Raw genomic sequence first — 25536 nt, forward strand, 5'->3', positions numbered from 1 at the left:
TCGGGGGCGGAGTCGACGTGGGGACCACTCAGGTTACCGCTGCTCGGGCCGTGTGGACGGTGCCATGGGGAGGATGCAGGAATAGTCGAGGCTGTATCTATAGTGACTCCAACACTAATAGCCGTTGCGGAGTGGGCCGTAGGAGGCGGGCGAAGTGGTGTAGGATGTTGGTGGTGAGGCGATGACCTGCTCCAGTCCCGGGATCAACTGACGCCATGGGCACGTGACTGCCGGAGTGGATGATTCGGGGAGGGTGGGTGGTTGTATACCGGGTCCTACATCGGCGATAGTAATGTCGGCCATGGCTGGCTGTCTCGATCCCCGCGACCCAGACATTCTCCCCCCCATCCTGTCTCTGCTGTCTCTCCCGCTCTCGCTGTCCCTCGAGCTGTCCCAATCGGGTCAGGCGGTTGACTCACCCCGCTGAGTCATACCCGCTCTCGCTTACGCTAGCGCGTTTTCGCGGCCCGGTATTTAAGCAGGGGCCGCGCGGGTTCCCTTCCTTTTCTTTTCTTTTCTTCTTCATCCTAGTGCACGGGTTTTACACGCATCAGTGAGGAGACATCCGAGATCGTGTTTTTGCTAGTTGAAAACTACCAAATTGACTGCTCCAGTTGGTCTTCGGATCGTCTGGGAATTTTTGAAACACTACTTGCCCTGACAGATCCTGCTTGTTGGGATGTCAGACGGCTCTGGTCGCCACTACTTGTGTATGACTGGAGCTGGGATCGGTTCTTCTTTTCACTGCTGCTTGCCGACCCGGTTGTTGGCCTGTAGAGAAGAGAGTCTCGTTCCTGCGATTGGTTATTTTGGCTGGAGGTGTTGCCCCTTGCGAGGAAGGGAAGTGCCCTGTCCATATCTTGTAGACTGTTTCTTCTCTTAGCACAGTAGATTCACCTCCATTCATGATGTTCCGTATGCCAACTGCCCGTCCTTCTGTCGTCTCTCTGCCGTCCCTCTCATGATCCCCCCATTCGCGTCCCTTGGCTGGCTCATCCCAAACAACGGTGGTGGCATCCCAGGAGCAGGCTCTGTCGCGTCCAACGGCGGCAGCACTTGCACCTTGAACTCTTTGCGACCAGCCAGGGTCGCCTTCTCGTTCGCCAACCTTCCATGTAGCTCCCACGATCACACATACAACGATGCTGGATCTTGTACATCTTGAAATCGGGCGACACGACGCCCCCCTTCACTCGTTTCGTCGGGTCCCCGTCTAACAGGTTGGGACCCAGCAGCTCGCCCAGATCGATCTGGCCGCTTGGCACCACGGTGACCGGGATATTCATTCACATCCCGACCCAGCGCCCTGACCGCATGACGCGATATGAGGGTTACGCGGTCTCGTGCACTCGTGCAGCTCATAGTCGATTTTGACCTCGGTGATGGGCTGGCGACGCACCACCAGGGTCTCGAGTTTGATCTGCGGCGGCACTAGCAACGACTGAGCGTTGCCCTGTTCTCGTCCAAATAACAGATATTCATACTTCGCTCCATCTTCTTCGGGTCTAGAGTCGAGATCAAAGTCTAGTAATGTACCGTCGAAGGGATCGTAATCGCAAATGACCAGGAGCCGCCACTCTCGGACTGGACGGGAGGCCTTAATCTTTCATAAAGAGTCATATTGAACCTTTTTTTTTTTAAAGTGTCATCGAGTGAGGCGCAGTGTATAGATACCAGATTGAGGATATATATAGAACGATGATTTTGGATCCCACGGGGGAACCGCGCAAGTTTAGAGAGTCGACATCAAACCCAAGTTGTAGGGAACCGGTATATGTACTACTAATACTCGTTTGACAGGCACTGAGGCGCCCATACACGATACATATGTCGGGTGTAAGTGTAGGAGTGTGATCGAAATAATTATGTACTAAGTAGATCGCCGATTCACCGCCCGCCAGGGTGACGTCGGCTTCTGCAGGCTTCCGCTTTCTGTCCACTGCTTCTCTTCTCACCCCTCGAGTCTCCATCTTCCTGGACATGTCCATCCGCTGCTTCTCCCCGACCAGCACTGTCGGAGGATCGGGGAAGGTCAGCTCATTTCTTCGAGTGACCGGGTGGCGGTAGACAGCAGACGATGATGCAGCCCACTACCCCCGGCCCGTCCTCGGATCGACGGGATCCCGTGAAAGGCAGTCCCAGCTCGCTCCAGGAAAGCAACAAGCCATTCCCACAGCACGGCCACCAGCGCCTCGTCTTTACCGATCCCGTCGCCTTGCGATACCTCGAAGAAGACCCCTCGACCGATGTGCTCCATCGTCGCACAACCCTCCAGGGCTACGAGCTCTACATCGTCGAGCAATGGGCCTGCTCCCGAACCCATCCCACCTTCGTCATCTCGACCTACACCGGCGATCCCGCGCACAAGGTGATTGTCGGGGTCCTCAGCGTTCCCACCGATGAGAGTACATGGTCGCCGCGGTTGCAATTGTATTTCGATGCTGTGAAGCAGTATGGTGCGCGGAAGAAGGATACACCCCTGGGGACGGTCATGGTGACGGATCTGGGTTCATTCCCTTCCGCCCTGTCCGTCATTCCGGTGCCCGAGGGCGACATCAAGAAACACAGAGAGGATTTTATTGTCAATGAGAACTTGAAGAGACTGGGCTGTGCAGGCCGTGCCGGTCTAAAGATTCAAACGCCGTCAGCGGCTACCGAGGCCAAATTCCACCAGCTATACCGAACGAGTGAGAAGGTGCCTCTCTACCACGCCGTCTTCGAGCTGGTCAAGCAGTGTCAGGTCGCTTTGTTGGTTTTCGGCAAACTCGCCCCGGAGTACATTGATGGCCTACTCTGTGACGTGACCGAAGGGGCTGTCGCCGACTGGTGGACAGATATCGGGACGGACCTGTACAATCTTGAGCCGAGCGACGGCAACTTGGGACCAACGAGCGTGGCTGCTCTGCTGGGCACCCTTCTGGGCGCTCGGAACCGATTACATGCCTACGGAGCACCCGTAGCCAAGGATGCTTTCGACATTTCCTCGCTAAAGAGAGGAATTGGCAATTTCCAGAAATCGCAGAAGATGGCTCGGACACGGAGACTGGACCGACAAACCTTGGATCGACTCCATCGGGTCACGGCCAAGGCGGCGAACGCTGAAGGATGGACGGACGCAGTGAAATCCACAATGGCCGAGCTCAGCGGACAAGGAGGCGAGATGGTCATGGGAATGGTTCGCGGCCGCGAGAAAGGCGGTATTGCCGATATTGAAACCCTCGACCTGGACACCTTTGTACAGTGCTGCTCGGGAGAACGAGCGAAATGGTTGTGGCTGGGCAAGCCACGCAAGAGTGGGCTTGATGACCGCTTCACTCGCGGGCCAGCAGCGGACATGATGTTCACGACCGATGAGCAAGGTGGTTACGTCTGGACAAGTCAAAGGAGAAACTCGACCCAGGATTTGTTCGCTGATCGACTGGGCGCTGCATTCGACCGCCCCAGTAAGGTGTTGGAGCCTTCCTCAGAGGAAAGGGACCCGAGACGAAAAGGTGTCAGCGGACGAGTCTCGGATGCACGGGCAGGGCTGGGCCGCTTCAAGGATGCGGTTGGGTTGCCGGGTCTTCGCTCACATCACAGCAAGCCATCACGAGATGGCGTAGTGACACACGACTTAGCTTATCATCTACCGATTGACAGTGACACGGAGATACCACCACCGGCCAAGGAGCAGTCTACCTTCGCCTTGCTATCTGAACCCAAAAAGGAGATTTCAAGCCAACCACTCTCCGAGGATGACCTTGAGCCTCTAAGTGCGATCGAGTCCGACACTAAAGCACCTGAGATTCATATTCAACCTGCACCTCAAGCCCAAGATTTCGAGTCACCACCACAGCCGTCGGACCAGCGTGCAGTGGAGCAGCCTTCTCGAGGACGGGAAACGGAGTTAGACATGGACCGCACGAGAACTCGGTCCACTGCAGCGTCGAGCGAACGAGAAGAACAAGTCCCCGGACTGGCCCTCATGGCCCTACGACGGCCTCAAAGCTGTGGTGATTTCAACCAGGCCGATAAACAGCTATACCGCCGAGACAACTATTATGCTCGTCATCTGTCCTTTACTGCCGTCGAGGAAGTCGTGCTGGGCTGGGAGCCACTGATCGGCAAGGTGTCTGTTAACGACACCGCCGAAGGTACGCTGGAGGAGGCAATTATCCAAGAAGACATACTTGCCTCCGAGGCGCGGATCTTCAGCTCTCGAATGCTCGAGCTGAGTCAATACACCGCCCCCTGGGTCGAGCGGCAGGTGGATTCTGTCGATGGCCTGAACCAAATCCTGTACGACCGACATGAAGAACTCAATTCCGTCTACCTGGAACGACTGGGCGAGTTCCAACGACTCCGCGAACGATCCAGCGACCTGCTCACCGACGAGCAAGCCCATCTCGGCGACAGCGTGAAGCGCGTGGAGCTACTGGGCGCCAAACTCGACTACGAACTACATGTGCTAGAGTCCAAGGTCGAGGACGTGGAGGACGGACTGAGCGATTTCGAGCGCCACATCGTGAACGTCGAGACGAGAATGAAGGCCCTCGTCCGGAACGAGGAGCAGCACAGTGGCTCATCGTGGGTTACCTGGCTGGGCCGGTCCATTGGATTCAACATGCAGTGAAATGATCGAGAGCGTGGTTGTACGATATTTCCATTTTCCCAGATCTCCTTTCGTTCCCCACCACGTTATTGTACATAGAATATTCGATCTCGACAGACTCCTGGATAGAAAGATATGAAGTTCTGAGATTACATGCCAAAGCCCACCCCGCCACCCTGCTTGTTGGCCGCCTCGCCCTGCATCTTCTCGCTGACCTTGATGTTGACGTCGAAGAACTTGGACACGCACCGGTCCAGACACACGGACTCGCCCTTGTTTAGGTCGCCTTCCCGGTAGTCGGTGGGGACGCACTTCTTGGTGCAGGACTCGGTCAACCTAAGGGATTGTCATGGGTTAGTTTCTCTTCCTTTGGTGTGATTGCTGGAGTCAAGGCAAGATCTTTCTTTCGTACCGGTTGAACATGTCGGAGATCATCTCGACCTCGGTCTCAGCGGCAGCAATCTTCTCTGCCGAGGACATCTTGGGGGCACCGCCGAAGAGGAAGGACATTTTGATAGCGTGATGGAATGATAGGTCCGAATCAGTGGGAGTGGTAGTTGTTTCGTTGTTGCGCCGGAAGTCATCATGAGCGAGGTTCAGCCAAGGCGGAAAGAAGCTTGGACCCACCGAACCCGAATTTTCTTCTTCTCTTCCTTCCTTTAACACTTTCCCAACCATCATGCATTCAGTGCGCCCTCGGGCACTGTGGTCAGGCTTCGGCCTACAGAGGAGGTAAGAACCATGTCTTTCTTTCTTTTTGACTCTCCAATTTTTCATGATGATATTTTCCCATTTGCTTCAGAACCGCTGCAACTGATGCTCCTCGCGGGCACATGAACTCACCGGAACTCCATTTCTGACCTCATTTTTTTGCTTTTCCCATTGAACCATACAATTCTTGGTTGTGTGCCCTGGCTGACCCAGAGCTTTAGCACAGGATTGCGTCCCTATCTCCAGACCCCCCGACACCAACAACAACTAACCAAGCAGCCCCTGCGGAAAGGTAGCACGACCGCGTCCTCTCCCGAAAAGGCATTCCAGGAGCGACTGCACGAAATCAGCAATGCCTGCGCAGACCCATATCCGCGCCTTGCGGTCGATGCGCGCTCTCTGAGCTGTGCGCAGTTCCGCGCGCGGTACAGTCAGCTGGCCGTTAACGAATCAGTAGAGGACACGGTCGTGGTCACTGGTAGGTTTTTTGCAGCCATATAATCAATGTCATGCCATGTATACTTAGATTAGCTTAGGTAGGATCCGTACCTATAGACTCGCGGGGAGCAAATTGATCTTCTTCGATATCTTGCAAGATGGACACAAGTTGCAGGTAATGTGCAACCAGCGCCGACTGGACGGCGTGAAGCCTGAGCAGTTCAAGCGGCTGTACCGTCTGCTGCGAAGGGGAGATACCTTTTGTATGATTTTCTTCGATCCTGTCTTGTCTACCTTAACCCTAACTAAACCCATATCAAAGCTATCACCGGCAAACCGCACCGGACTGGCCGCGGCGAACTCACCATCGAGACGACGGAACTGCCTCAGCTGCTCTCGCCGTGTCTGCACGATATCCCCGTCCACGACTCCACACATGAAACCTCGCCGTACCCACGCCATGTCCAGTTCCTGGCTGATCCCGCTGTCGCGGATATCATCCGGGCCCGGTCGTCGATCGTCCAGTACCTGCGTCAGTTCTTTCTGGACCGATCGTTCATGGAGGTCAACACCCCGATTCTGGGGGCTGTTGCCGGCGGTGCAGTTGCGCGTCCATTCTATACATCAGCCACGGAATTCTCCGAGCGGCAGCTGTCGCTGCGAATTGCGCCAGAACTGTGGCTGAAGCGGCTGGTTGTCGGTGGGTTCGACAAGGTCTTTGAGATTGGCCCATCGTTTCGCAATGAAGGTGTGTATGTCTTTATGGGAACGTTGAACCAAATGCTAACGGACGAGCGCTAGGTCTGGATAAAACACACAACCCCGAATTCACCACCTGCGAATTCTACCACGCATACGCCAACCTCGAAACCCTCATGTCCATGACCGAGGACCTCCTCTCCGGCATGGCCGCCCACATCCACGCCTTCAATGAGAAATCGGGAACCCTCAATCCCACACCCGTTAACTTCACCGCGCCCTTCCGCCGCATCGACTTCATCTCCGGCATCGAATCCCAAATCAACCGCAAACTCCCCGATCTGACCTCACCCTCCGCTCTCTCTGAAACCCGCCACCTATTCGACGCCCTCTCCCTTCCCCTCCCCGAAAACCCAACCCTCCCGCGCCTCCTCGACGAGCTAGCCGCCATCTACCTCGAGCCCCAATGCAAAGACCCAACTTTCCTCATCAATCCGCCAGAATGCCTCTCCCCACTCTCCAAATCTTTTATTCATCCAACCACGCACCAGCGCGTTGCGGCGCGCGGGGAACTTTTCATCGAAGGCAAGGAGGTCGTCAATACCTATGAAGAAGAGAACTCGCCGTTTGAGCAGCGCCGCAAGTTCGAGGACCAGCAGCGGTATTCCAGGGAATCCGGCGAGCCTGGTGAAGTCGATGAGAGTTATCTCGAGGCGCTGGAATGGGGATTACCCTCGACTGGAGGGTGGGGGTGTGGTGTTGATCGGTTGGTGATGCTGTTCACGGGAGCGCAGCGCATTGGGGATGTATTGCCGTTTGGGAATTTGAGGGCTGTGACGAAAAAACCGACGGGGGATAATAATCAGTAAGGTGATACGATAGCATAGTGTAGAATATACACAGATACAACACAATTTCTATGTACGACGTATACAGTATGAACTAATTATGGAGGATATCCGCTGCTAAGCGTCCAGCCCTCGTTCGGCGCGGCCCGATCTCGCGGGGAAAGAAAACTTTCTCCTTCACCCAGTTTCAACATCATGACGAAGGGAATCCAGGACGCAACGGTGGCCCAGGCGGTTACGGTGAGCCTGCAGGAGCTGATTGACGGTACGTTCCAGGAGTTGCAATGCGAATGAATTTTAATATCTATAAAATCATCTCCGATCTAATAATGCGGACGCCGTCCACCCCACAGGCACTGTCTCCTTCGACACGCTGACCGAAGCCTTCGGGCCGTCCTCCCTGGGGATTATCGTCGTTAAGGACCTCCCAGCGGACTTTGTGAAATTGCGCGCCCAGGTCCTCTCCAATGCGTCGTATCTCGCTGCTCTTCCCGCCGAGGAACTAGGTGAGCCATCCAACCTCCATTCCCAGCTATCACAGCAAAGAACTAACGAACGAACCACCCAAAGAATCCCTGGAAAGCCCCGAATCCAAGTACCTCGTTGGCTGGTCCTGCGGCAAAGAAACCCTCAAGACAGGGCACTTCGACACGCTGAAGGGATCCTACTACGTCAACTGCGCCTTCTACCAAGACCCCTCTCTGCAAAGCGCACCAGCAGACGGTTTCCCGGATTTGCCGCAGTACACAGCGCCCAACATTTGGCCGTCTGGCTCGCGTCTGCCCGGTTTTCAAGACGGGCTCGAGCAGCTCTGCGCGCTGATTATTCGCACCGCGGCGCTCGTTGCGCAGGCTTGTGATCGCTACGCTGAGGCTAATATCGACGGCTACAAACCTGGTTATTTGCATCATGTCGTTACGACCAGTTTGACTACCAAGGCGAGGCTGTTGCATTATTTCCCGGCGCCGGAGACAGAGGCGCAGAAGGGCTCTGGGCGTGAGGGTGAGGGTGAGGATGAGGATGAGGATGATGATGATGATGATGATGATTGGTGTGCTACCCATATCGACCATGGCTGTCTGACGGGTCTCACGTCGGCAATGTTCCTCGACGAAGCTGCTTCGCCTCCTACTCTACCTGCATCTTCATCTTCATCCTCCCTCCCTCTCCTCCACGAACTCCCCCGCTCGCCAGACCCGCAGGCAGGCCTCTACATCGCCTCCCGCACGGGCGATATCGTCAAAGTCAACATCCCCAAGGACTGCCTCGCTTTCCAAACAGGGGAGGCCCTCCAACTCATCACGCAGGGCAAGTTCCGTGCCGTCCCACACTTTGTGCGTGGTGCGCGGCGCCCGGACACGGCGGAGTTTAGGAATGCGAGGATTGCGCGCAATACCCTGGCTGTTTTTACCCAGCCGAATCTGGCGGAGGAGGTGCAGGCGGGTGTTTCTTTTGCAGAGTTTGCCAGGGGGGTTGTGCAGAGGAATTATTAAGCATTCTACATTTACATCTACATTTATATCTACTTTTGAGAGTCATTTCAGTTCAGTTCAGTTCATTTCGAGATCTAATTGTACATTTTGGGGAAGTGGTGTAATGCAATGCTATGCTCGCTAACTGATTCGAGGAAGGGGATCATGGGGGTATCTGTTCATAAACATCATGGGGTTTGCACGAGTGTAAGATCAACTCGAGAATAGAATAGGGGGTGCTCATGCGTTACCGGGCTGGTATTCGCCGAGCTCGGTCTCTTCAGTTCCTCCACGGAAATTGAGCAGCTGCGGTTCACCTCGGAAGGGATCCTCCTGTTCGCTCGAGCTGGACTCGGCCCCGGACTCGCTGTCGACGGGAATGGCATTACCGGGACCGTTGCCGCTGACGGTGTGTGCGCCGTGGAGTCTCTGCCGTTTGCCGCTCTCGGACTTCACTTCTTTCTCTTCCTTCTTTACATCCTCCTCCTCCTCATCATCATCGTTAGAGACTTGCCCCAAACCCGTGCTAATAAGCTTGCTCGTCTTGCCCAGCTTTTGAAGTTCCGAGTCCTTCTTGAACGGACGGGCACGCTTTCTAGGGAGACGGGCATCGCGCTCGTCAGTAGAAGTCGCGTTGCCGTCCAGAATCCGGAAGATAGCTAGCCAGGGTCTCATGTGGATGGGGTGGTTGGGATCGTACTCGACCTCGAGATTGGGATCCCGTCGCTGCTCGGCCGCCACGCCAACATCATATCCGTTCACACTCTCCAGCCCCAATGTCTCTGCGCGGTAATCGCCCCAGAACCAGGTGCTACGCTCTGGCATGCGGGAATCGGCGATGCGGGAGTAATCGCGGCCCGCAAGGATAGCTGACAAGTCATTTCCGAGGTTATGATTTCCCCAGTGGAACAAGTGAGCATCAGGATCGTAGCACCGGCCGAGAATCACGTCCTGCGATACAACAACCGTCTTGCCATCAGCCACGCGGTACCAGCGGCCGTATTTGTTCATGATGTTCAAGTTAAATGCGGTGGCCACCTCTTCCATCGACATGGATTGTAATGGGATATTCCCAAATACCGCGGTGTCGGGTCGATCTTTCTCGAGAGTGTAGATTTTGCCCTTGATTCGAGCGCTATACTGGGCTGCCAGCTGCTCATTATCCGGATCGTCAATGCAGTCCTGCAAATGCACTTCGATCTTTTCAATAACCATCACATCAGTAACTTGAGAAAGGCTGGTTCCATCGCGCGAAAGCGGACGGAGTCGCGCCGTGTCGCCCACAGCTAGCAGCTCTGCGCCGATCCAGATTCCCTTGCAGAAGATGGAGGCGTTCGGCCATGTACCCTTGAAGCGGTAGCGGGATACGACACTCCACGAGGCCATGGTCATCATGGCGTTTTCGACAGACGGGTCCCACTTCTTGCGAGGAATGGTACGCAGGAAACACTGCCAGAAGCCGAACGGCTTGATACAACTCAGCGGGAGATATTTGTAGTGCAGCGAGGCAGACTTGTCATCCTCAATGGGATGCGGAAGGGTTTCAACCCGGAAAAGAGCAGAGGTCCAGTCTTTGAATCCTTTGTTCGAGGCCAAGTTTCCTGGTTTCCTATCCTCGGGTGTGATGATTTCCTGGCAGAGGATTTCTTCCAAGGGTGTCTGCGTGATAATACCAGCCAGCCATGTAGGTTCGCGGACCCATTTACCCTTGTCATTGCGGACCATGAGGGTTTCGGTATCTTGGTTGAATTGGAGGTATTCACCCGGCTTGAGAGACGACGGAGTCCAAAGCACCGTCTCCCCGTGGCGGGGGAGGAAGGCAGGTTGGAGGTTCAGCAGTTCAAAATACTCCGTGAGGCGATCGTTGGTGAAACGCCAGTCCATGTTCATGCGCTCTTCGATCAACTCGTCGATTTTTCCAGGAGCCTTGGTCTTCATGTTTTTGATAGCAACCCTGAACACATCGACATCGGTTGGGACACTGCGGTCTCGAACCTGGCGAGCGCGAACAGGAATCATGCTGCGGGCTGTGAAAAGGGTTAGACTGTGATCTCAGCTGAATGGCAAAGGAGAATAGCATACCCTGCGTCTGAGGTCTGGTATCAGAAGGTTTTGCTCTCCCACAGAGGTCACAAGGGCAGTTGGCAAGAGTGTTGGTCATCAAAGCAAAGAAGTGTGGGTAGAAGCGAATCCGCGATTGGAAATACTTTCCGCTGGGATGGCCGAAGAGAAATTTGTCGCGCTGTCGGGAACAACGTTAGACATGTGTCAAGTACCCAGCACGAGAACAACAGCAACAACAACATACGTACAGGGCCTTTCGGGTCGCCCCCGCGGGGCGGTCACAGAGCAGGTAGCCCTCTGGCAGGCTAGGGATGGTGTAGGTAAGGCCATGAGGAGGGTGGAAGTTGGTGGCAGTCACATTCACATCTGGGCAGATTGTTAGCCAACGCTCCGCCGTGCCTGCAAACTGGCGTAAAGCCATGGATGTAAGTAGAAACTTACTCGCGCCGATCTCTCCAAGCACTCCGATATCCTTCATCCACATCATAGCGAGACCATAGCACCAGTTCGTAATATCGGCCATCTCATAACGTGCATCGCCCTCCTCAGGCCAGCAGTCCTCGTTTCCATCACTGACGCCCTCAAGCGGGACGACAATCTGGGTAGAATCTTCTTCGGATTGGGAGGACATTGTGTGAGCAATAGGAGAAAGCTAAAGACCAGTGAACCGAAAGAGGAGGACCGTGTAGAGGAGTAGAGGGTCCATATTAAGAAGGATAGAGAGCTGCTGCTGTCTCAAGCTACTCGTTTGGACGACGTGATTCTTGGCGATAACAAGTCACGTGGAGATAAGCCAAAGCTTTGGGGAAAAAACAGTATTCCTCATCAGGTAGGCCTGACTAGGAAACATCGTTACCTTAATTGGATAAAAAGGTGACTATTGATTCTTGTCTTATTTAATAATCATATATACTAACTATGTCCTGTCCATCAATTAGCGGTTTCCTCAATAGGACCCTCTGACAGGGGCTGCTCTTCTTCCTCCTGGTAAGGCGGCGGCGCAATTTCGCCTTCACTAGTCCAGACCTTGCGGAGTTCATTCTCGATCTCCTCACGGCGCATCTTCCATTCATCCACGCGATCGAGCCGTTTGCGCAGCTCTTGCAGCTCTTTCTCAACGCCAAGCTTCTCCTTCTCCGTGCCGATCCGTTCAAACTCCCACTGCTCGCCTTCAGCGCCGAGTCCGAGAATGAGATTATAGGTGTGGTATTTCTTGAGGGATGCGCGAGTTGAGATGGTGATGAGCGTGATGCCTCGCTCCTTGGCTCGCTCGTACAGCACACCCTCGACATCGGAAGAGACGGCTGACGTGCCTTCGTCGATGAATGCATACCGCGGCTCGTGATAGAACAGTCTCGCCAGGCCCATGCGCTGCTTCTCGCCGCCGCTGAAGACGTCCTTCCACTCCTTGCGAGCGTCCCAGCCGCCTTCGCGCGCAGGAAGATACCCCAGATGCGCGGCATCGAGGATCTTCTGCAGGTCGGCGTCGGAGACTCCGCCCTCGCGCATGTCGATCTCGGTATGTGGATAGATGACTTGATCGCGCAGGGTGCCTACACTCAGATAGGGCCGTTGGGGAAGGAACATGATGCCATCAAGCCCAAACCCTCGCGGCCGGCTGACCAGACCGCGATACACGGGCCACAGTCCTGCCACAATGCGGGGAATCGCAGACTTGCCCACGCCATTGGGACCGGAAATAAGAAGATGATCGCCAGAATGCACGATGAAAGACAGTGACTCGATGAGCTCTTCACCTCCGCGTGGGTGGAGAGATGGTGCGACTACCGGGACCTGCTCCAGGCGAACCCCGTCGAAGCCGTTGTGGATAGTTCCTTGCGAATCCGCAAGAGAATAAAATTCAGGGTGTGTGCCTCGGGGCATATAGTATGCATTGGCGTGAACGCGGTGCAGGGTGGCAATCAGACTGTACACCCGCGAGGTGTATCCGGCTAGTTCAGAGATATCCTTGATGCTGTACATCATGCGGCCACCTGCATCGGCCAACGAAAGCATGAGGCGCTTGTTCGTGATGAACTCCTTCATTCGGCCTCGCTCGCGGCCCATGCCTTCGGGTGCATCGGCCAATTCCATGGCACCACCCATGCCGCCCCAGGCGGGAAGGAAGATAGGCAGCGAGGTGACGAGATAGCCAAAGGCTGACCACGAGTACTTCAAAATCATATCTTCGAGCATGTTGTACCGGATCTTGAGGCTGTAAATGCCTTCCATCCAGCGCTGGAGGTCCTTGAAGCTGCGGACCAGGAAGACTCGCTCGATATCGGCTCCGCCGTAGAACGAGATCTCTTCCGCATTGGCCAAAAGTCGAGAGTGCAGACCGCGGAAGTCGCCTTCCCTTTTGCCCTCGACGGCCTTGAGCTTTCCGAACGGCGGTGATAGCTTCCGGAGTACCACGGCTGTACTGAAATATCCAGTGAGAATCCCGCTCAGGGCCAGCGGCCCGAGTGAACGGTACAGCTGGTAGTTGAACACGAACAGATCCACCAGAGGCTTGCCCAGGGACGAGTACAGCGCCGCAGCGGACGAACAGAACAGCGTGAGATCTTGCGTGATGAATTGATCGGGACCATGGCCAATGCCTCCGTCCAGATTCATCAACTTGTAATAATTGTTGTTGTCGGTCAGGTAGAGGTCATGGATATACCTCGTCAACCGAGTCCGGAAGGCGATCGAGACCTTGGACTGAAGGAATTTGATCATTGCATTGGTGTACGATGCGAGGGTTCCAATACCGCACCACTTGACAATGCCCCAGGTGAAGGCACGGCCTTTGCCGGCAACCAAATCTCTGACAATCTCACCATCCAGCCGTGCAATCAGTAGCGAGAGATATGTTCTCAGCAAGAGAAACACGCCGTGGCTCATCAGCAGGCCAGTTTCTTTGCTTCCCCATCGCGGGACCATGATGCTGCCGAGACTGAGAAATTGATGCAAGAAGGCCAAGTTCAGACCTGGTTTCGTTGTCGGTGGGGGGATTTGGGTTGTTGAGCCATCATCTTTGGCCCGCGCGGATGCTGGGGGGTTCAGGAACAGTCGTCGGTGCGCATCGAAGGTGGTCGGCTTGGTCGGGTGGATCAGCACCTTGGAGGTCTTGGATCCCTTGTAGGGAACATAGATGGTCCGCGACCCATCTTTACCCCGGATCCCCGAGTTTCGACGCAGCAGACGGCGGCCCTGCGCCCGTTCTTTTGCTCGTTCCCGGAACCAGGTGTAGCCACCGTATCCTGACCCGATGATGGACAGGAGCAGTGTGATGGTGGCGATGATTCGAGTTGTGCGGGAGCTTTGGCGAACGCGTGTACGCAGCAGGTCGGAGTAGTGGAGGTATAGCGCCAGGAGGGGATCCTGCGGGCGCCGAAGCGTCGACTGGGCGGCCATGCTGATGCCCGATGTGAAGTGTCTCGGTGTCCTGAGATGCCTCAATGGCGGGTGGTTGTTTTACATATGGGGGGTGGAAGCCATGCTCCCGATGCCTGAGCAGTGCAGACCAAGAAGGAGAGGAAGCAGACAAGAGGAAGGAAGCAACTACATCATGGCATGTGAACAGCCTCGGTGCCGGAGAAACTCACGTGGCCGGGGTAATCGGGTCACGTGGTGGATCCGTAATCTGTGTTTTGTTGGAGAGTCACGATCTGAAATCTCCATCCGTTGATGACTAGAGTATGACATGGCAGGAGGAAGGAACCTAGAACGCCTTCACAGCGAACACCATAGAATTGTGCCCCTTGAGTGACCGGAACATTGGAATCCGCTAGTAGTGAATCCTTCATTTCCTCTAGTCACGTGTGCTGTCACCCAGGGTCGTACTCACGACGACGAGAGGTGATTGTGGAATAATTGTGGTTCTTATTATGGGGTAGGCCAATAACGAGTTCTGGTATATCCACCGTTCCCAAGGCGTAAACTCGATAAACTCCAATAGATGTGGATCAGGCAAGCATAGCTACGATGTCCTGTCCTATAATGAGGAACACTAGGATAAAAATAAGTCTCACTATCGTCAAGCTTCTTAATAATGGTAGCTTTGGCCGCGTCACCATCATTACATGACCATCTGCACGTTGTGCTGAACCACCTCGTGGGTGATGGGCCAGGGAAAAGGGGCCTGTGCAGCCAGCGAGCCAGTGGTGAACATCCCAGTGGAGCTCGATCTGATCGGACGCTGATGACTGTTATTTGTGCGAAAATCATACTGGCTCTGGTCCAGGCCCAACTAGTCTCAGGGGCTGGTCCAGGGTACTTGGCTCGTCCCTTCACCCGGCCCGGAGGAGGAGGTACCTGGTACATACTGTCGCGATGTGACGACCACTCTGATTAGAGCACTAGCCGCCGAGGGCTGAAGAGGGAGGTACTATACCGTAATCCTAGTTGAGCTCGTAAATTATGGCCCCCCCAGACAGACAGAAAAGCAACTCCAGGGCTTCCAGACCACGTGACCTCGTCGACTCCTCTTCTCGCCCTCCACCCCCGAGCACTTCTTTTCGTCCCATCGGATCTTCCCACCGTTTCTTGTTGATTTCTCTGAGCCTGAGTGTGTTGCTGCCATCCTTGGCTTGTTCAACAGCACATAGTGTTGGCTGATTATCTGGGGGGCTCGTTGAAAGGTGGTACGTGCTGTGTTCCAACGCCAGAGAGCTCAGGGCGCTTGCTTATCCAGGAGGTCGGCCCATGTTCATAGCCGCACTCCCTCATTCCTCGTGCCGGTGAGCCACCTTCTGGTCTGCTGCTGCATCCCCTCGAGTGCTTGTGCACTACTGGATCCTTTGCACTGGACAGCCTTCCGTCGCAGCTGCCCCCGATGCGTGGCGCGAGCACGGGGCGAGACTCCTCTCCCTCAGCTCCGCCTACCCAAGCGCCCATGAATTCCACCCCTGGACAGTCGGACTCGAACAGTAAGTCGATGCGCTTGACCCTTCTTCCGCTCTGTTGGCGCCTAGAGAACATTGCCCCCCTGACGCGTTTCGTTCTCCAGATCCTGAATCACCCCCAGGTCCAAGTCGCGCTGCCGCCGAGGAGGCCGAGATACAGCCCACCGAGCAGTCACACCAGGCTTCATCTTCTGTCGCATCAGCATCGAGTCCTCCCGAGGCTGCTGAAAGTGCAGACGCGCCGAAGAAGCACCACCTGCTGATTCCCATGCCGTCCCGACGCTCCTCGAAGAAGGCAGACAAGTCCTCCGTGTCGGAACAGACCGAAGAGACTGAACGCAAAGAGCCGACTCGGCGACCTTCGAAAGTGAACATCTTGAAAGCTGGCAGAGACCGGAGTAGGGCCAGCAGTCGCCGGTCGCGCCGGACGCAACAGGACGTGGCGAATGTGGAAGAGAGCAAAGAAACTCCTGCGCCCGCGGTGAACGGTCCCGCGAGACCCCAGAAGAAAGTCCCTAACAAGTTGTTTGCTTTCCTGAGTTGCTGTTCTTCCCCGGACGTTGATGCCGACGATGCGACCCTGCCCGCAAAGAAAACTACCAAGCGACAACCGGCCTCCAATCGGCTGCCCACCCCCGATAAGGCGGAAGTCCACAATGGCGACTCGAGCACGGCCGAGTCGAGAGACCCGGCATACTTTGGTGACGAGAAAGCGAGCTTGACGGTCAGCGCAGACCAAGCGCAGTCTCAGGCCGAGGAGGAGCGCAGTTCAGCTGCGACTGATGTGCGGGCAACTGCCGCGGGGCTCAGCCAGCCTGAGTCCGGCGCCTCCCCTGCGTCCAAGGAACAATCCGAGGATCATGCTGCCAATGGGACGATAGCCGCGTCGAAAACGGAGGGTGTTCCGCTATCAAACGAGCCACCCAGTCCGGTGCCTGAAGAGCCGGCCGCAGAAGCAACGTTGTCCAAGAGTTCAGGCGACGGTGTTGATGAGTCGTCCCATGAAGAGGTGGTACAGTCGACGACCGTTCTTCCCCCGCCGCCACCACTGGCGCCGCCCGCTCCCCAAGTTCACTCTGGAACCGACGAAGAACAACAGTGGTTGTTGGGGCCTCCGCCACCTCACCTCAAAAATCGAAAATGCCTTGTCCTTGACCTTGATGAGACTCTGGTTCACAGCAGCTTCAAGGTAAATAAATTCTTTTCCGGCAACGTTGCTAGTACTCACCTTTGATATAGGTCCTCGAACGCGCCGACTTCACTATCCCAGTGGAGATTGAAGGCCAGTATCACAATATCTACGTGATCAAGCGGCCAGGTGTGGATCAGTTCATGAAGCGCATGGGCGAGTTGTATGAAGTAGTAGTGTTTACTGCATCTGTTTCCAAGGTAGGTACCAATCCCCCCTTCTACCACTACATGCGCTGATTGTGTTCCAGTACGGTGATCCTTTGCTGGACCAACTGGACATCCACAATGTGGTCCATCACCGGTTATTCCGAGAGAGCTGTTACAATCACCAGGGGAATTATGTGAAGGTCCGTATCATCTGAGCGAGGAGCAATAGCAGACTCTGACTATCATGCAGGACCTTTCCCAGGTCGGACGAGACCTCCGGGAAACCATTATTATTGACAACTCCCCGACGTCCTACATCTTCCATCCCCAACACGCGATACCCATCAGCAGCTGGTTCTCTGACGCGCACGACAACGAGCTGCTTGACCTTATCCCCGTCCTGGAGGATCTGGCAGGGGCGCAAGTCCAAGATGTTAGCATGGTCCTGGACATCACCCTTTGAAGGTCCGGGCAGTACGCCTTGAGATTCCAGTTTTTGAGCGAGTTCTTTTCTCTTACATGCGCGAAAAGCCTCTGTTCCAGCATTTCTTTCTCTCTCTGTCTGGGGGTTTACTTTCTTTTGGCCCCTCACCCTCAAGGGAACTGGTCTCCCTTGACATGACCGGCGGCATCTATTGCATTGTTGTTCTAGGATTGCCACTTAGCCTGGCATCTTGTTGACATTTTGCATCTGTGTGATTCCATTTGACTTGACCAACGCTCCCAGCGAGCCGGATTCCCCCCTTTTTCTTTCCTTGTTGTTGATTCGATTCCCTGACGCGCTCTGAAATCCTTTCTTCTTGTCTTCCCTGTCCAAGTCCTCTTTCCGTTGTTTCCTATGCATCCCGCAGGCGTCCATTGGTTCTCATGTCAATGCTGTACCCTCAGCCAGCCTTTTCTTTATTACTTGTCTGCCTCGCTACCTACACTGCCAGCCGGTTCTCGAAACATCCCCCTCAATCCATCCTGCTTCGTTCCGAACCCTCCCCAGTGAGCGGTTTAATAGGCCCCCTCCCTCCGTGCCGCCACTACGAGGAAGGACGCCTCCTGTTGGATAGTATTGATCGAAACTACAATGTACATGACCATGAACCCCGCCCTGGCTGCCGCTGTAGTTATGTCTGTATATAGTCGTATAATCGCTGGTTAAGTTTATGTTATCGATAAACCATGCGTAGTCAGCCACTCCAAAACTCCCAAAAAAAAAGCTCCCCGCATCATCGTCATCCCACCCGCTCACACCTCCAGCCACAACTCGCAATCATGAAGAACAAGGAAGGCTGGGACGGAAAACTTCGCATGGAGCCCCACGCTGTACTGGCTAACCCGGAGGCCCTGGAAGATTCCGATTACTCGGATCCTGACGCGCCGCCCGTGGACGAGATCGAGGCCGATGAGGGTGAGTGGGCATGGCGGTCTCCTCTCCCCCAACACGGAGGGAATGAATGCTGATAACCCGGCAGATCTACTCGCCGATGAGGATCCAAACACAGAGGAAATTGATATGGTACATTGTCGCATAACCTCCCTCGCAGCGCTCCGGTTAGAGCGCTTTACAAAACTTCAGGTACTCCCACTGCTCCCTCTCCTCTCTCAAACCAACCCCATACTGATACTAGGATGAAACAGAGACTCTGCTTCCGACAAAACCAAATCACCAAAATCAACTTCCCGCCCAACATCGCCGCCTCCCTCACCGAGCTCGACCTTTACGACAATCTCATCTCGCACCTCAAGGGCCTCGACGAGTTCCGCGATCTCACGAGTCTGGATCTCAGCTTCAATAAGATCAAACATATCAAGAATGTGGCACATTTGACAAAACTGAGGGACATCTTCTTCGTGCAGAACAAGATCTCCCGCATTGAGGGCTTGGAAGGGCTGACCCAGTTGCGAAATTTGGAGCTGGGCGCGAATAAGATTCGGGTGTGTCTCTCCCCCTCTTTCTGGTTGTGGATTGATCTGACCTGTGGGCTAGGAAATTGAGAATCTCGAGACCCTCACGGCTTTGGAAGAGCTGTGGTTGGGCAAGAATAAGATCACCGAGATGAAGGTACTTTATCCTCCCACTTTCGGGAACTTCCATGGAACTGACATCGTTATAGAACCTAGACCATCTAACAAACCTCCGCATCCTCTCCATCCAATCCAACCGCCTCACCAACCTAACAGGCCTCTCCTCCCTCCCACACCTCGAAGAACTTTACTTCTCGCACAACGCCGTCACCGACCTCTCCGGCTTAGAATCCAATACGGGCCTCCGCGTCCTCGACTTCTCCAACAATCAAGTCTCAAATCTAACGCATCTCTCGTCCCTCAAAAATCTGGAAGAACTGTGGGCGTCGAACAACCAACTCTCCAGCTTCGAGGAAGTGGAGCGCGAGCTGAAAGATAAGGAGAAGCTGGAGACTGTTTACTTTGAAGGGAACCCGTTGCAGACTGCTGGTCCCGCGGTTTATCGAAATAAAGTCCGGCTGGCGTTGCCGCGGATTAAGCAGATTGATGCTAGTATGTATATGTTTCGTCTTGATCAGGGATGATTTTGCTAACGTGATTGTTCTGCCCAGCTTTCGTTCGGGTTTGATTCACATGTGGGATTTTCCCATGTATGTGCCAGTAATGGCTCCGGTGTTCTGTCGGTTTTTATAGCCCTTTGCTGCAGCCAATACAGACGATGCGATGTGCTGCTAGACCGTGGGTCAATAGCGTAGACGGTCCGATTTGTGACGCGGGTATCCGACCTGAGCCGCTGGCTCTGCTCTCTAGAGCGACGCGTATCTGGCTGTCGGAAAGGGATTCGTAGACTCCTTGCGGCGGGGCAGAGTCTGCATAGGTAGCTCCTCGATATGTTCGAAGGTGTTGTTCTCAGAGGATTCTCCTCCCAGCAGCACCGGCTCCAATTCACCCAATATCCTTCCCGCCCTTCTTCGGCTCCTTTTCAATATCCCGCGTCCTATCCTCCCTCCCCATCTGTTGGTCCTGTTCCTCAATGTCCATCCCCTGCCCCTTCCTCCAAAGCCCCATCAAGCTCCCCGCGCCCAGTGCCTTCGAATTCTCCGCAATCTTCTCCTTCACCGCATTCGAGATATAATACTTTTTGCTCGCAAGCACATCCGCTAATTCCCGTAGCGGGATCGCGGTTTCTTTGCCCGTCAGATCCTCGTAGTGCGGGTTCTTCTTGTAGACGTTGTATGTGCTGTGGAACGGGTTGCGGCGAAGGTTGCGCGCGTGGTTGTGGTATGAAGGGGAGATGGTGCATGTTAGCGCTGTGGGAGGAGTGTTCGCAGAGGAGGTGGTGCTGAGGGATGAGAAGAGCGAGGAGAGAGATGTTTTCTCTGGCGGCGAGAGCGGGATGGTGATGGGCGACGCGGAGATGGCGCGCTCGGCTGCGTCGGGGGTGCCGAAGATGGCGAGTATGGATTCGTCCTTTTTGGGGTTCGTGTTGAAGACATCGTACTGGTTCATTTGTCAGTCTGTTTGTAGAGAGTGCTGGGGCTGGTTAGACTCACCTTCAGGTTCCGAAATGTCACCACCTCGCCGAACTTTTGCAGCGCTGCCAGCACCAGCTTACTATCGCCCAGTTTGCGCGGCACGGGATGTGTGGTGATGTGCACCTGAGCGCGCGTGATGGTCGAGGGGGAGGCCATCGGGATTAGGAGTAGAGAGGTTGTGGAGGGAAAAGAGAAGAAGTTGTGATCAATGAAGTGCCGATCCAATAATTCTTGGCACTTTTCTATTTAGCCTCAAAACTACAACACACAAGGTGACCAAAAATATCATTTTATCATTTTATATACACAATCCGAATAAAAAGTAAGTCGTCATCAAGCGTCGGGACTCGTCATGCTCTAGGACCATTTCTTGACATCTAGAAAATGGGGACATAGAGGCCGTACTATATAGATCATCATCAGTATCTACTCCAACATTACAGAAAAAGAGGGGGAAGACTCACAGCAAGGGGGTCATTGAAACGCAGACCCTTGTCCAGAGCACTGATCGAGTCAATCTCGGCAGCGTCCAGCTCAAAGTCCGTGACCTGGAGGTTCTGCGCCAGACGAGTCGGGTTGTTGCTCTTGGGAATGACGGCAATCTTGCGCTGCGTAGCCCAGCGCAGCAGCACCTGCGCCGGGGTGCGGCCGTGCTTCTGTGCAATAGCAGTGATAGCGGCGTGCTCAAACAGCAACGGCGTATCCTGCGCATCCTTCAAGTTCAGCTCGAGGAAGCTGAGCGGGCCGAACGACGAGTACGCCGTGACGGTCAGGCCCTCCTTCTGCGCATACTCGACCAGCCGCTTCTGGGTCAGGTAGGGGTGGTGCTCGATCTGCAGGGTAGCCGGGCGGACACGCGCATACCGCAGCAGATCCATCAGCAGCTGGGCGCTGAAGTTGCTGACGCCGATGCTGCGGGCCAGCTTCTGGTCGACCAGCGTCTCCATGGCAGTCCAGGTCTCGCGGATGCTGGCCGAGCTGAGCTCCAGCTTGTCGTCGGCGGACATCCAGCCTGGCGGGTAGCGCACCGCTGGGTCAACGTACTTGAGCGCGATGGGGAAGTGCACGATGTACAGATCGAAGTAGTCCACGCCCCAGTCGGCGAGCTGCTTGCGGCAGATCGGCTCGACCTTGTCGCCATCATGGAAGCTGTTCCACAGCTTCGACACGATGAACAGCTCCTCGCGCTTGACCAGGCCGTCTTTGATTGCGCGTGCCACACCCTGTCCGGCCTCAACCTCGTTGCCGTAGTCTGGCCGGCTGTGTCAGTTTCTAGAAATCTCATATATACTGTGAAAGGAGACTCACCGCAGGCGCCGTCAAAGCAGCGGTAGCCGGCCTTAATGGCATTGTAGATCTGGTCCGCGCAAGTGTCATTGTTGACCTTCCACAGGCCGAAGCCCACAAGGGGCATTTCGAATCCGCTGTTCAGCGTGACGGTGGGAGCAACCATGGTGAGTGATAGGGAGTGTGTGACAAAAAAGAGGGAAAAAAAGAGGAAATCTGACCGGATCCACGACAAGCGAGGGACGAGTGTCCTCTTAAACTTACATTTACACGGTGCCACACTGCTGATGGTCCAGGCTAAATGCCCGAAGCATCCAGGACTAGCGGCGGGTAAAATGCACGGCTAAATTCATCTATGGAACCTCGCCACTGATTTACCCCGGGCCCTCCGGAGAATCATGCAAGAGGAAGATCGTAACTATTATTATTTTCCAGAAATCATTTTGGTCCTGTCCGGACGCCACATCCTTCCCCAGACCCCGAATAAATAAGTAGAAAAATCACATCGTATGAGCGTACATGAGAGTTCCGAGACACAGTAGTACATAATTATCATTACCAATAAAGAGCTTATCTCTTATCCAGGGGAAATATTTCCTAGACGGCATCCACCGCGTTCTCTCCGTAGCCATTACCGGCATGGTCGGGGCCCGCCCCGTGAGCATGGATGCCCGGCCCGGGATTCGACATGCGTCCGACGATCTTGTCCATCAGGTCGTCGCCCGGCATAATGCCGTCGAAATGTTGCTGCGAGTCCCGCGAGGATGGTTGTTGCTCCGGCGCATGGAACTGAAGGTGATGGTAGTTGCCGCTGCCGACGTCGCTAGCCATCTGGCCTGAGTGGGCGCCCCACGACGCCTGGCCGTGACTGAGGTCGTCCAGGGACTGCGTGTTGGGCGCAAAGAAGCCGTTCAGCATGTGGTTGTTGCTGTCGTGCACGCCGACATTGTGCTGCTGCGGGGGGACGTACTGCGACCCGTCTGGGCCCATCCCGTATCCTCCGAGACTGGAGTGAGAGAGCGGCAGATCGTGCATGTTCAGCATCACGGGCCCGCCGCTGGAGACGCTGAGACTGGTGGGTTGGGAGGTCTCGGGAGCGAGACTTGTGGGGAAAGAATCGAGGACGGAGGACCCGGAGGTCTTGTCGCCAAGTCCATCTTCGGATTTCATGAAATCAAGATGTCCCGGTGAATTAAACATGTGAGTCATGTTGTCGTGACCCGAATACATGGGCCATTGAGACTGGGACTGGCCCTGATGGTGTATCAGTTCCTGAGGCTGCGATGCCTGGTAGACGTTCTGAGAAGGCTTGTTGAGCAGAATCGAATCCAGGGAAAGAGGCGGGAGGTCCACCCCAGACGCGGGCAGCGGGCTGTTGGTCGACGTTCGGTCTGGCGGTGGGATCAGACGTCTCCAAGTCGTGGTGCCTACTTCATTGGGCCGAGTTTGGCGGAACTTCCAGACCAAAACGGCCATCCGCTTGCTTTCCTCGCCATGGTGGCCCGGGTGATTGGCCATGCGTCGAGAGTTGGGTGAAACGGCGCGAAGCTCTTGCACCGCAGTCAATGATCGCAGGAAGCGCCGAGTGCGCTCTTCGGCGGCATGGGCGGCTTCAGGGTTGCCCGAATCTTCTGCGATACGCTTGTCCTGCGTCAACTCCGTGAAGACCTTGGCCCACCAGGACGACTCGAAGAGCGGCTTGACCTTAGTCGACTGGGTTTTGGGCAGGTCGTGGTATGTCTCCAGGAGTCTCCGGCCATCATCGTAGATGTGCGTGCTGCATGTCCAGTTCTCCATCTGGCTGACCATCAAGACATCTCCCGCGGTAGGATGCCCGAAGTCCAGATCTAACTGGATACCTAGGCGCGACCTCGCCGGAGGAAAGTCGTTCATGAGTTGGAGATTGACCTCCAGCATGATGATATCGCAGTCCAGCGGACTATTGATATCCTCAACCATGGAAGACAGGTGAGGAAACGAGGTCCGCCATCCCGAAACAGTTTCGAGAGGCATGGGCGGTGCCACGGGATGGTGCGAGTCACCTTGGAGACGGGTATACGCATGCAGGGCTTTATCAATGCGGTTGGCCTGCTGAGGTGCGCTCACCCACATGTCAAAACTGAAGCCGTGGATACCATGCGTTCCTGCGTCCTGCATACTATGACCCATGCTGTAGTGAGACGAGGCAAGATCCCCATATGGCTGCATCGATCTCATATGATCCGGATAGCCGGAATGAGCATGGCCCCCATACTGGCTGGATACCGATGGGTGGTCCATTGAGGTACGCCATTTTGGGCCATTGGCCTGGGCATGTCCATTCGACCGCTCAGCAGAGGCTTCACGTACCAGGCGTTCCCCTGCCGTTCCACGTCAGTCAACTGTCGTAGATAGCTTGTCATATACTCACAGTCCGGGTCGCCCTTCAGGAACGAGTCGAGCACCTGCAGATGGCTCGAAACCTGCTTCCGGGTTCTTCTCTTGCCGGTCAATTTGAAAATATACTCCGCAATGAGCTCGTTTCGACCATAAGACTTGCCCCGTTCGGACCACTTTCTCCGGCCCATGGGAGGGTTTGCTTCGAGGGCTATATAAAGCAATTGTCAGCATCATCTTTGTTGTTTATCAGGAGAGAAACCTTACCCTGCTGGAACGCATCTTCCAATTCATCCGACCATACGGCTTCTCCATCCTTGCCAGTGTCCCGACGAGGACGTGCCCTATATTCCAGATACTTTTGGGACTTGAGGTAGCTTCTTGCACGCCGAGCCGCTACATTGGGTCCAACGGAGTGAAGCCGTCGTAGCTTTCGGGCATGCAGCCTGGCTGCTACGGCCTGCTGATGCACGTTGGGGCCTTGCAGAGCATGAGGAGGAGGAGCGACATGGTGAGCATGAGGATACTTGTAGCCCAACTGCTGGAGTTGTTCTTCATGACTGGTGGGGTCGTTGTGAGCCAGGCTATCCGAGTAGGACTGGACATTCCCAGAGGTATTCTGGAGAGCACGATCCGAATGAGCACCGACAGCGGGCTCCAGGGACGGCTGGTTCTGAGGCACGAGGCAGTCGGGCTGCCAGTCAGCAGCCATTGGAGGCAGCAGGCACCCAGCGTGCTGTTCTCTCGAAAAGAATGACGGATTCCAATGAAGGATTGGAGAGATGTGAGAGAGTGTGGCACACCGGGCCAAATGCTTTCTGCCTGGGCAAAGGAACGCAGCGCAGTCACAACACACTGCCGACCCAAGAACGCAAGATAGTCGGGAAGAGAATGTAAGAACCTGGGAAAGAGAATGTGAGAGCGAGCAAGATGGTGTTTATAGGGACTACCATAACTCTTCGCCCTAGAGGGAGGATGGAGGGGGAGGGTGGGACGGGATTATAGTAGCAGCATTGCTACGCCAGGCTGTTTGTCGCCTGCCGTCCCTCGAACGCCATCTCCATACTCCTGGGCAGGTCGCAGTCCTGGCCGGTTCACGCGTTGATGGGGCCAGAGAGCAAAGGACGGCCGCCTCTCCGTCCTTGCCGCAGCAAATCAGGAGTCAAGAAAGGGCTCGATGGGAAGGAAGGTGCTCCCAAACGCAAGGGATGCAGAGCAGCACGACCCAGTGAGCAGTCAGCCGGAGATTTTGGGTGCTCGTTCATCGACGACAATCGCCACTGATCGGTAGTAGTCGCGGGCGAGCTGGAATGTTGCTCGTCCCACAACATT

General features: G+C 55.1%; 13 protein-coding genes across 13 annotated transcripts; 5 read left to right on the forward strand and 8 right to left on the reverse strand.

Moving 5' to 3' along the window:
- Nucleotides 1–114: 114 nt before the first annotated feature.
- Nucleotides 115–336, reverse strand: N7510_010557 (uncharacterized protein; the record flags this gene model as incomplete). Its single annotated transcript, XM_056982482.1, has 1 exon — nt 115–336. The coding sequence occupies one exon, from the start codon at nt 334–336 to the stop codon at nt 115–117; it is 222 nt and encodes a 73-aa protein (XP_056827976.1).
- Nucleotides 337–1282: 946 nt separating this feature from the next.
- On the reverse strand, nt 1283–1982 carry N7510_010558 (uncharacterized protein; the record flags this gene model as incomplete). Its single annotated transcript, XM_056982483.1, has 2 exons — nt 1283–1578; nt 1805–1982. The coding sequence occupies 2 exons, from the start codon at nt 1980–1982 to the stop codon at nt 1283–1285; spliced, it is 474 nt and encodes a 157-aa protein (XP_056827977.1).
- A 95-nt stretch (nt 1983–2077) lies between these two features.
- On the forward strand, nt 2078–4612 carry N7510_010559 (putative Sin3 complex subunit (Stb2); the record flags this gene model as incomplete). Its single annotated transcript, XM_056982484.1, has 1 exon — nt 2078–4612. One exon carries the CDS (start codon nt 2078–2080, stop codon nt 4610–4612), a length of 2535 nt encoding a protein of 844 aa, XP_056827978.1.
- Nucleotides 4613–4740: 128 nt separating this feature from the next.
- On the reverse strand, nt 4741–5101 carry N7510_010560 (Tim10/DDP family zinc finger protein; the record flags this gene model as incomplete). The annotated part of the gene is made up of 2 exons (XM_056982485.1): nt 4741–4927; nt 5004–5101. The coding sequence occupies 2 exons, from the start codon at nt 5099–5101 to the stop codon at nt 4741–4743; spliced, it is 285 nt and encodes a 94-aa protein (XP_056827979.1).
- A 169-nt stretch (nt 5102–5270) lies between these two features.
- On the forward strand, nt 5271–6541 carry N7510_010561 (uncharacterized protein; the record flags this gene model as incomplete). The annotated part of the gene is made up of 3 exons (XM_056982486.1): nt 5271–5323; nt 5524–5780; nt 6063–6541. 3 exons carry the CDS (start codon nt 5271–5273, stop codon nt 6539–6541), a joined length of 789 nt encoding a protein of 262 aa, XP_056827980.1.
- An 80-nt stretch (nt 6542–6621) lies between these two features.
- N7510_010562 (uncharacterized protein) lies at nt 6622–8780 on the forward strand (the record flags this gene model as incomplete). Its single annotated transcript, XM_056982487.1, has 4 exons — nt 6622–7304; nt 7410–7552; nt 7641–7793; nt 7858–8780. 4 exons carry the CDS (start codon nt 6622–6624, stop codon nt 8778–8780), a joined length of 1902 nt encoding a protein of 633 aa, XP_056827981.1.
- Nucleotides 8781–8999: 219 nt separating this feature from the next.
- N7510_010563 (uncharacterized protein) lies at nt 9000–11454 on the reverse strand (the record flags this gene model as incomplete). The annotated part of the gene is made up of 3 exons (XM_056982488.1): nt 9000–10786; nt 10842–11001; nt 11068–11454. 3 exons carry the CDS (start codon nt 11452–11454, stop codon nt 9000–9002), a joined length of 2334 nt encoding a protein of 777 aa, XP_056827982.1.
- Nucleotides 11455–11753: 299 nt separating this feature from the next.
- Nucleotides 11754–14222, reverse strand: pxa1 (putative peroxisomal ABC transporter (PXA1); the record flags this gene model as incomplete). The annotated part of the gene is made up of 1 exon (XM_056982489.1): nt 11754–14222. One exon carries the CDS (start codon nt 14220–14222, stop codon nt 11754–11756), a length of 2469 nt encoding a protein of 822 aa, XP_056827983.1.
- Nucleotides 14223–15642: 1420 nt separating this feature from the next.
- psrA (putative general stress response phosphoprotein phosphatase Psr1/2) lies at nt 15643–17513 on the forward strand (the record flags this gene model as incomplete). The annotated part of the gene is made up of 5 exons (XM_056982490.1): nt 15643–15736; nt 15817–16901; nt 16952–17101; nt 17152–17250; nt 17301–17513. The coding sequence occupies 5 exons, from the start codon at nt 15643–15645 to the stop codon at nt 17511–17513; spliced, it is 1641 nt and encodes a 546-aa protein (XP_056827984.1).
- An 800-nt stretch (nt 17514–18313) lies between these two features.
- N7510_010566 (putative protein phosphatase PP1 regulatory subunit Sds22) lies at nt 18314–19590 on the forward strand (the record flags this gene model as incomplete). The annotated part of the gene is made up of 5 exons (XM_056982491.1): nt 18314–18449; nt 18514–18617; nt 18680–18976; nt 19029–19103; nt 19156–19590. The coding sequence occupies 5 exons, from the start codon at nt 18314–18316 to the stop codon at nt 19588–19590; spliced, it is 1047 nt and encodes a 348-aa protein (XP_056827985.1).
- Nucleotides 19591–19951: 361 nt separating this feature from the next.
- On the reverse strand, nt 19952–20697 carry N7510_010567 (uncharacterized protein; the record flags this gene model as incomplete). The annotated part of the gene is made up of 2 exons (XM_056982492.1): nt 19952–20506; nt 20560–20697. The coding sequence occupies 2 exons, from the start codon at nt 20695–20697 to the stop codon at nt 19952–19954; spliced, it is 693 nt and encodes a 230-aa protein (XP_056827986.1).
- A 221-nt stretch (nt 20698–20918) lies between these two features.
- Nucleotides 20919–21994, reverse strand: N7510_010568 (uncharacterized protein; the record flags this gene model as incomplete). The annotated part of the gene is made up of 3 exons (XM_056982493.1): nt 20919–20945; nt 21006–21793; nt 21850–21994. 3 exons carry the CDS (start codon nt 21992–21994, stop codon nt 20919–20921), a joined length of 960 nt encoding a protein of 319 aa, XP_056827987.1.
- A 431-nt stretch (nt 21995–22425) lies between these two features.
- abaA (transcription factor AbaA) lies at nt 22426–24916 on the reverse strand (the record flags this gene model as incomplete). The annotated part of the gene is made up of 3 exons (XM_056982494.1): nt 22426–24188; nt 24239–24415; nt 24472–24916. The coding sequence occupies 3 exons, from the start codon at nt 24914–24916 to the stop codon at nt 22426–22428; spliced, it is 2385 nt and encodes a 794-aa protein (XP_056827988.1).
- Nucleotides 24917–25536: the final 620 nt, after the last annotated feature.

The sequence above is a fragment of the Penicillium lagena genome (assembly GCF_028827675.1).
Source record: "Penicillium lagena strain IBT 129212 chromosome Unknown utg000008l_segment0_segment0, whole genome shotgun sequence".
Classification (NCBI taxonomy): Eukaryota; Fungi; Ascomycota; class Eurotiomycetes; order Eurotiales; family Aspergillaceae; genus Penicillium; species Penicillium lagena.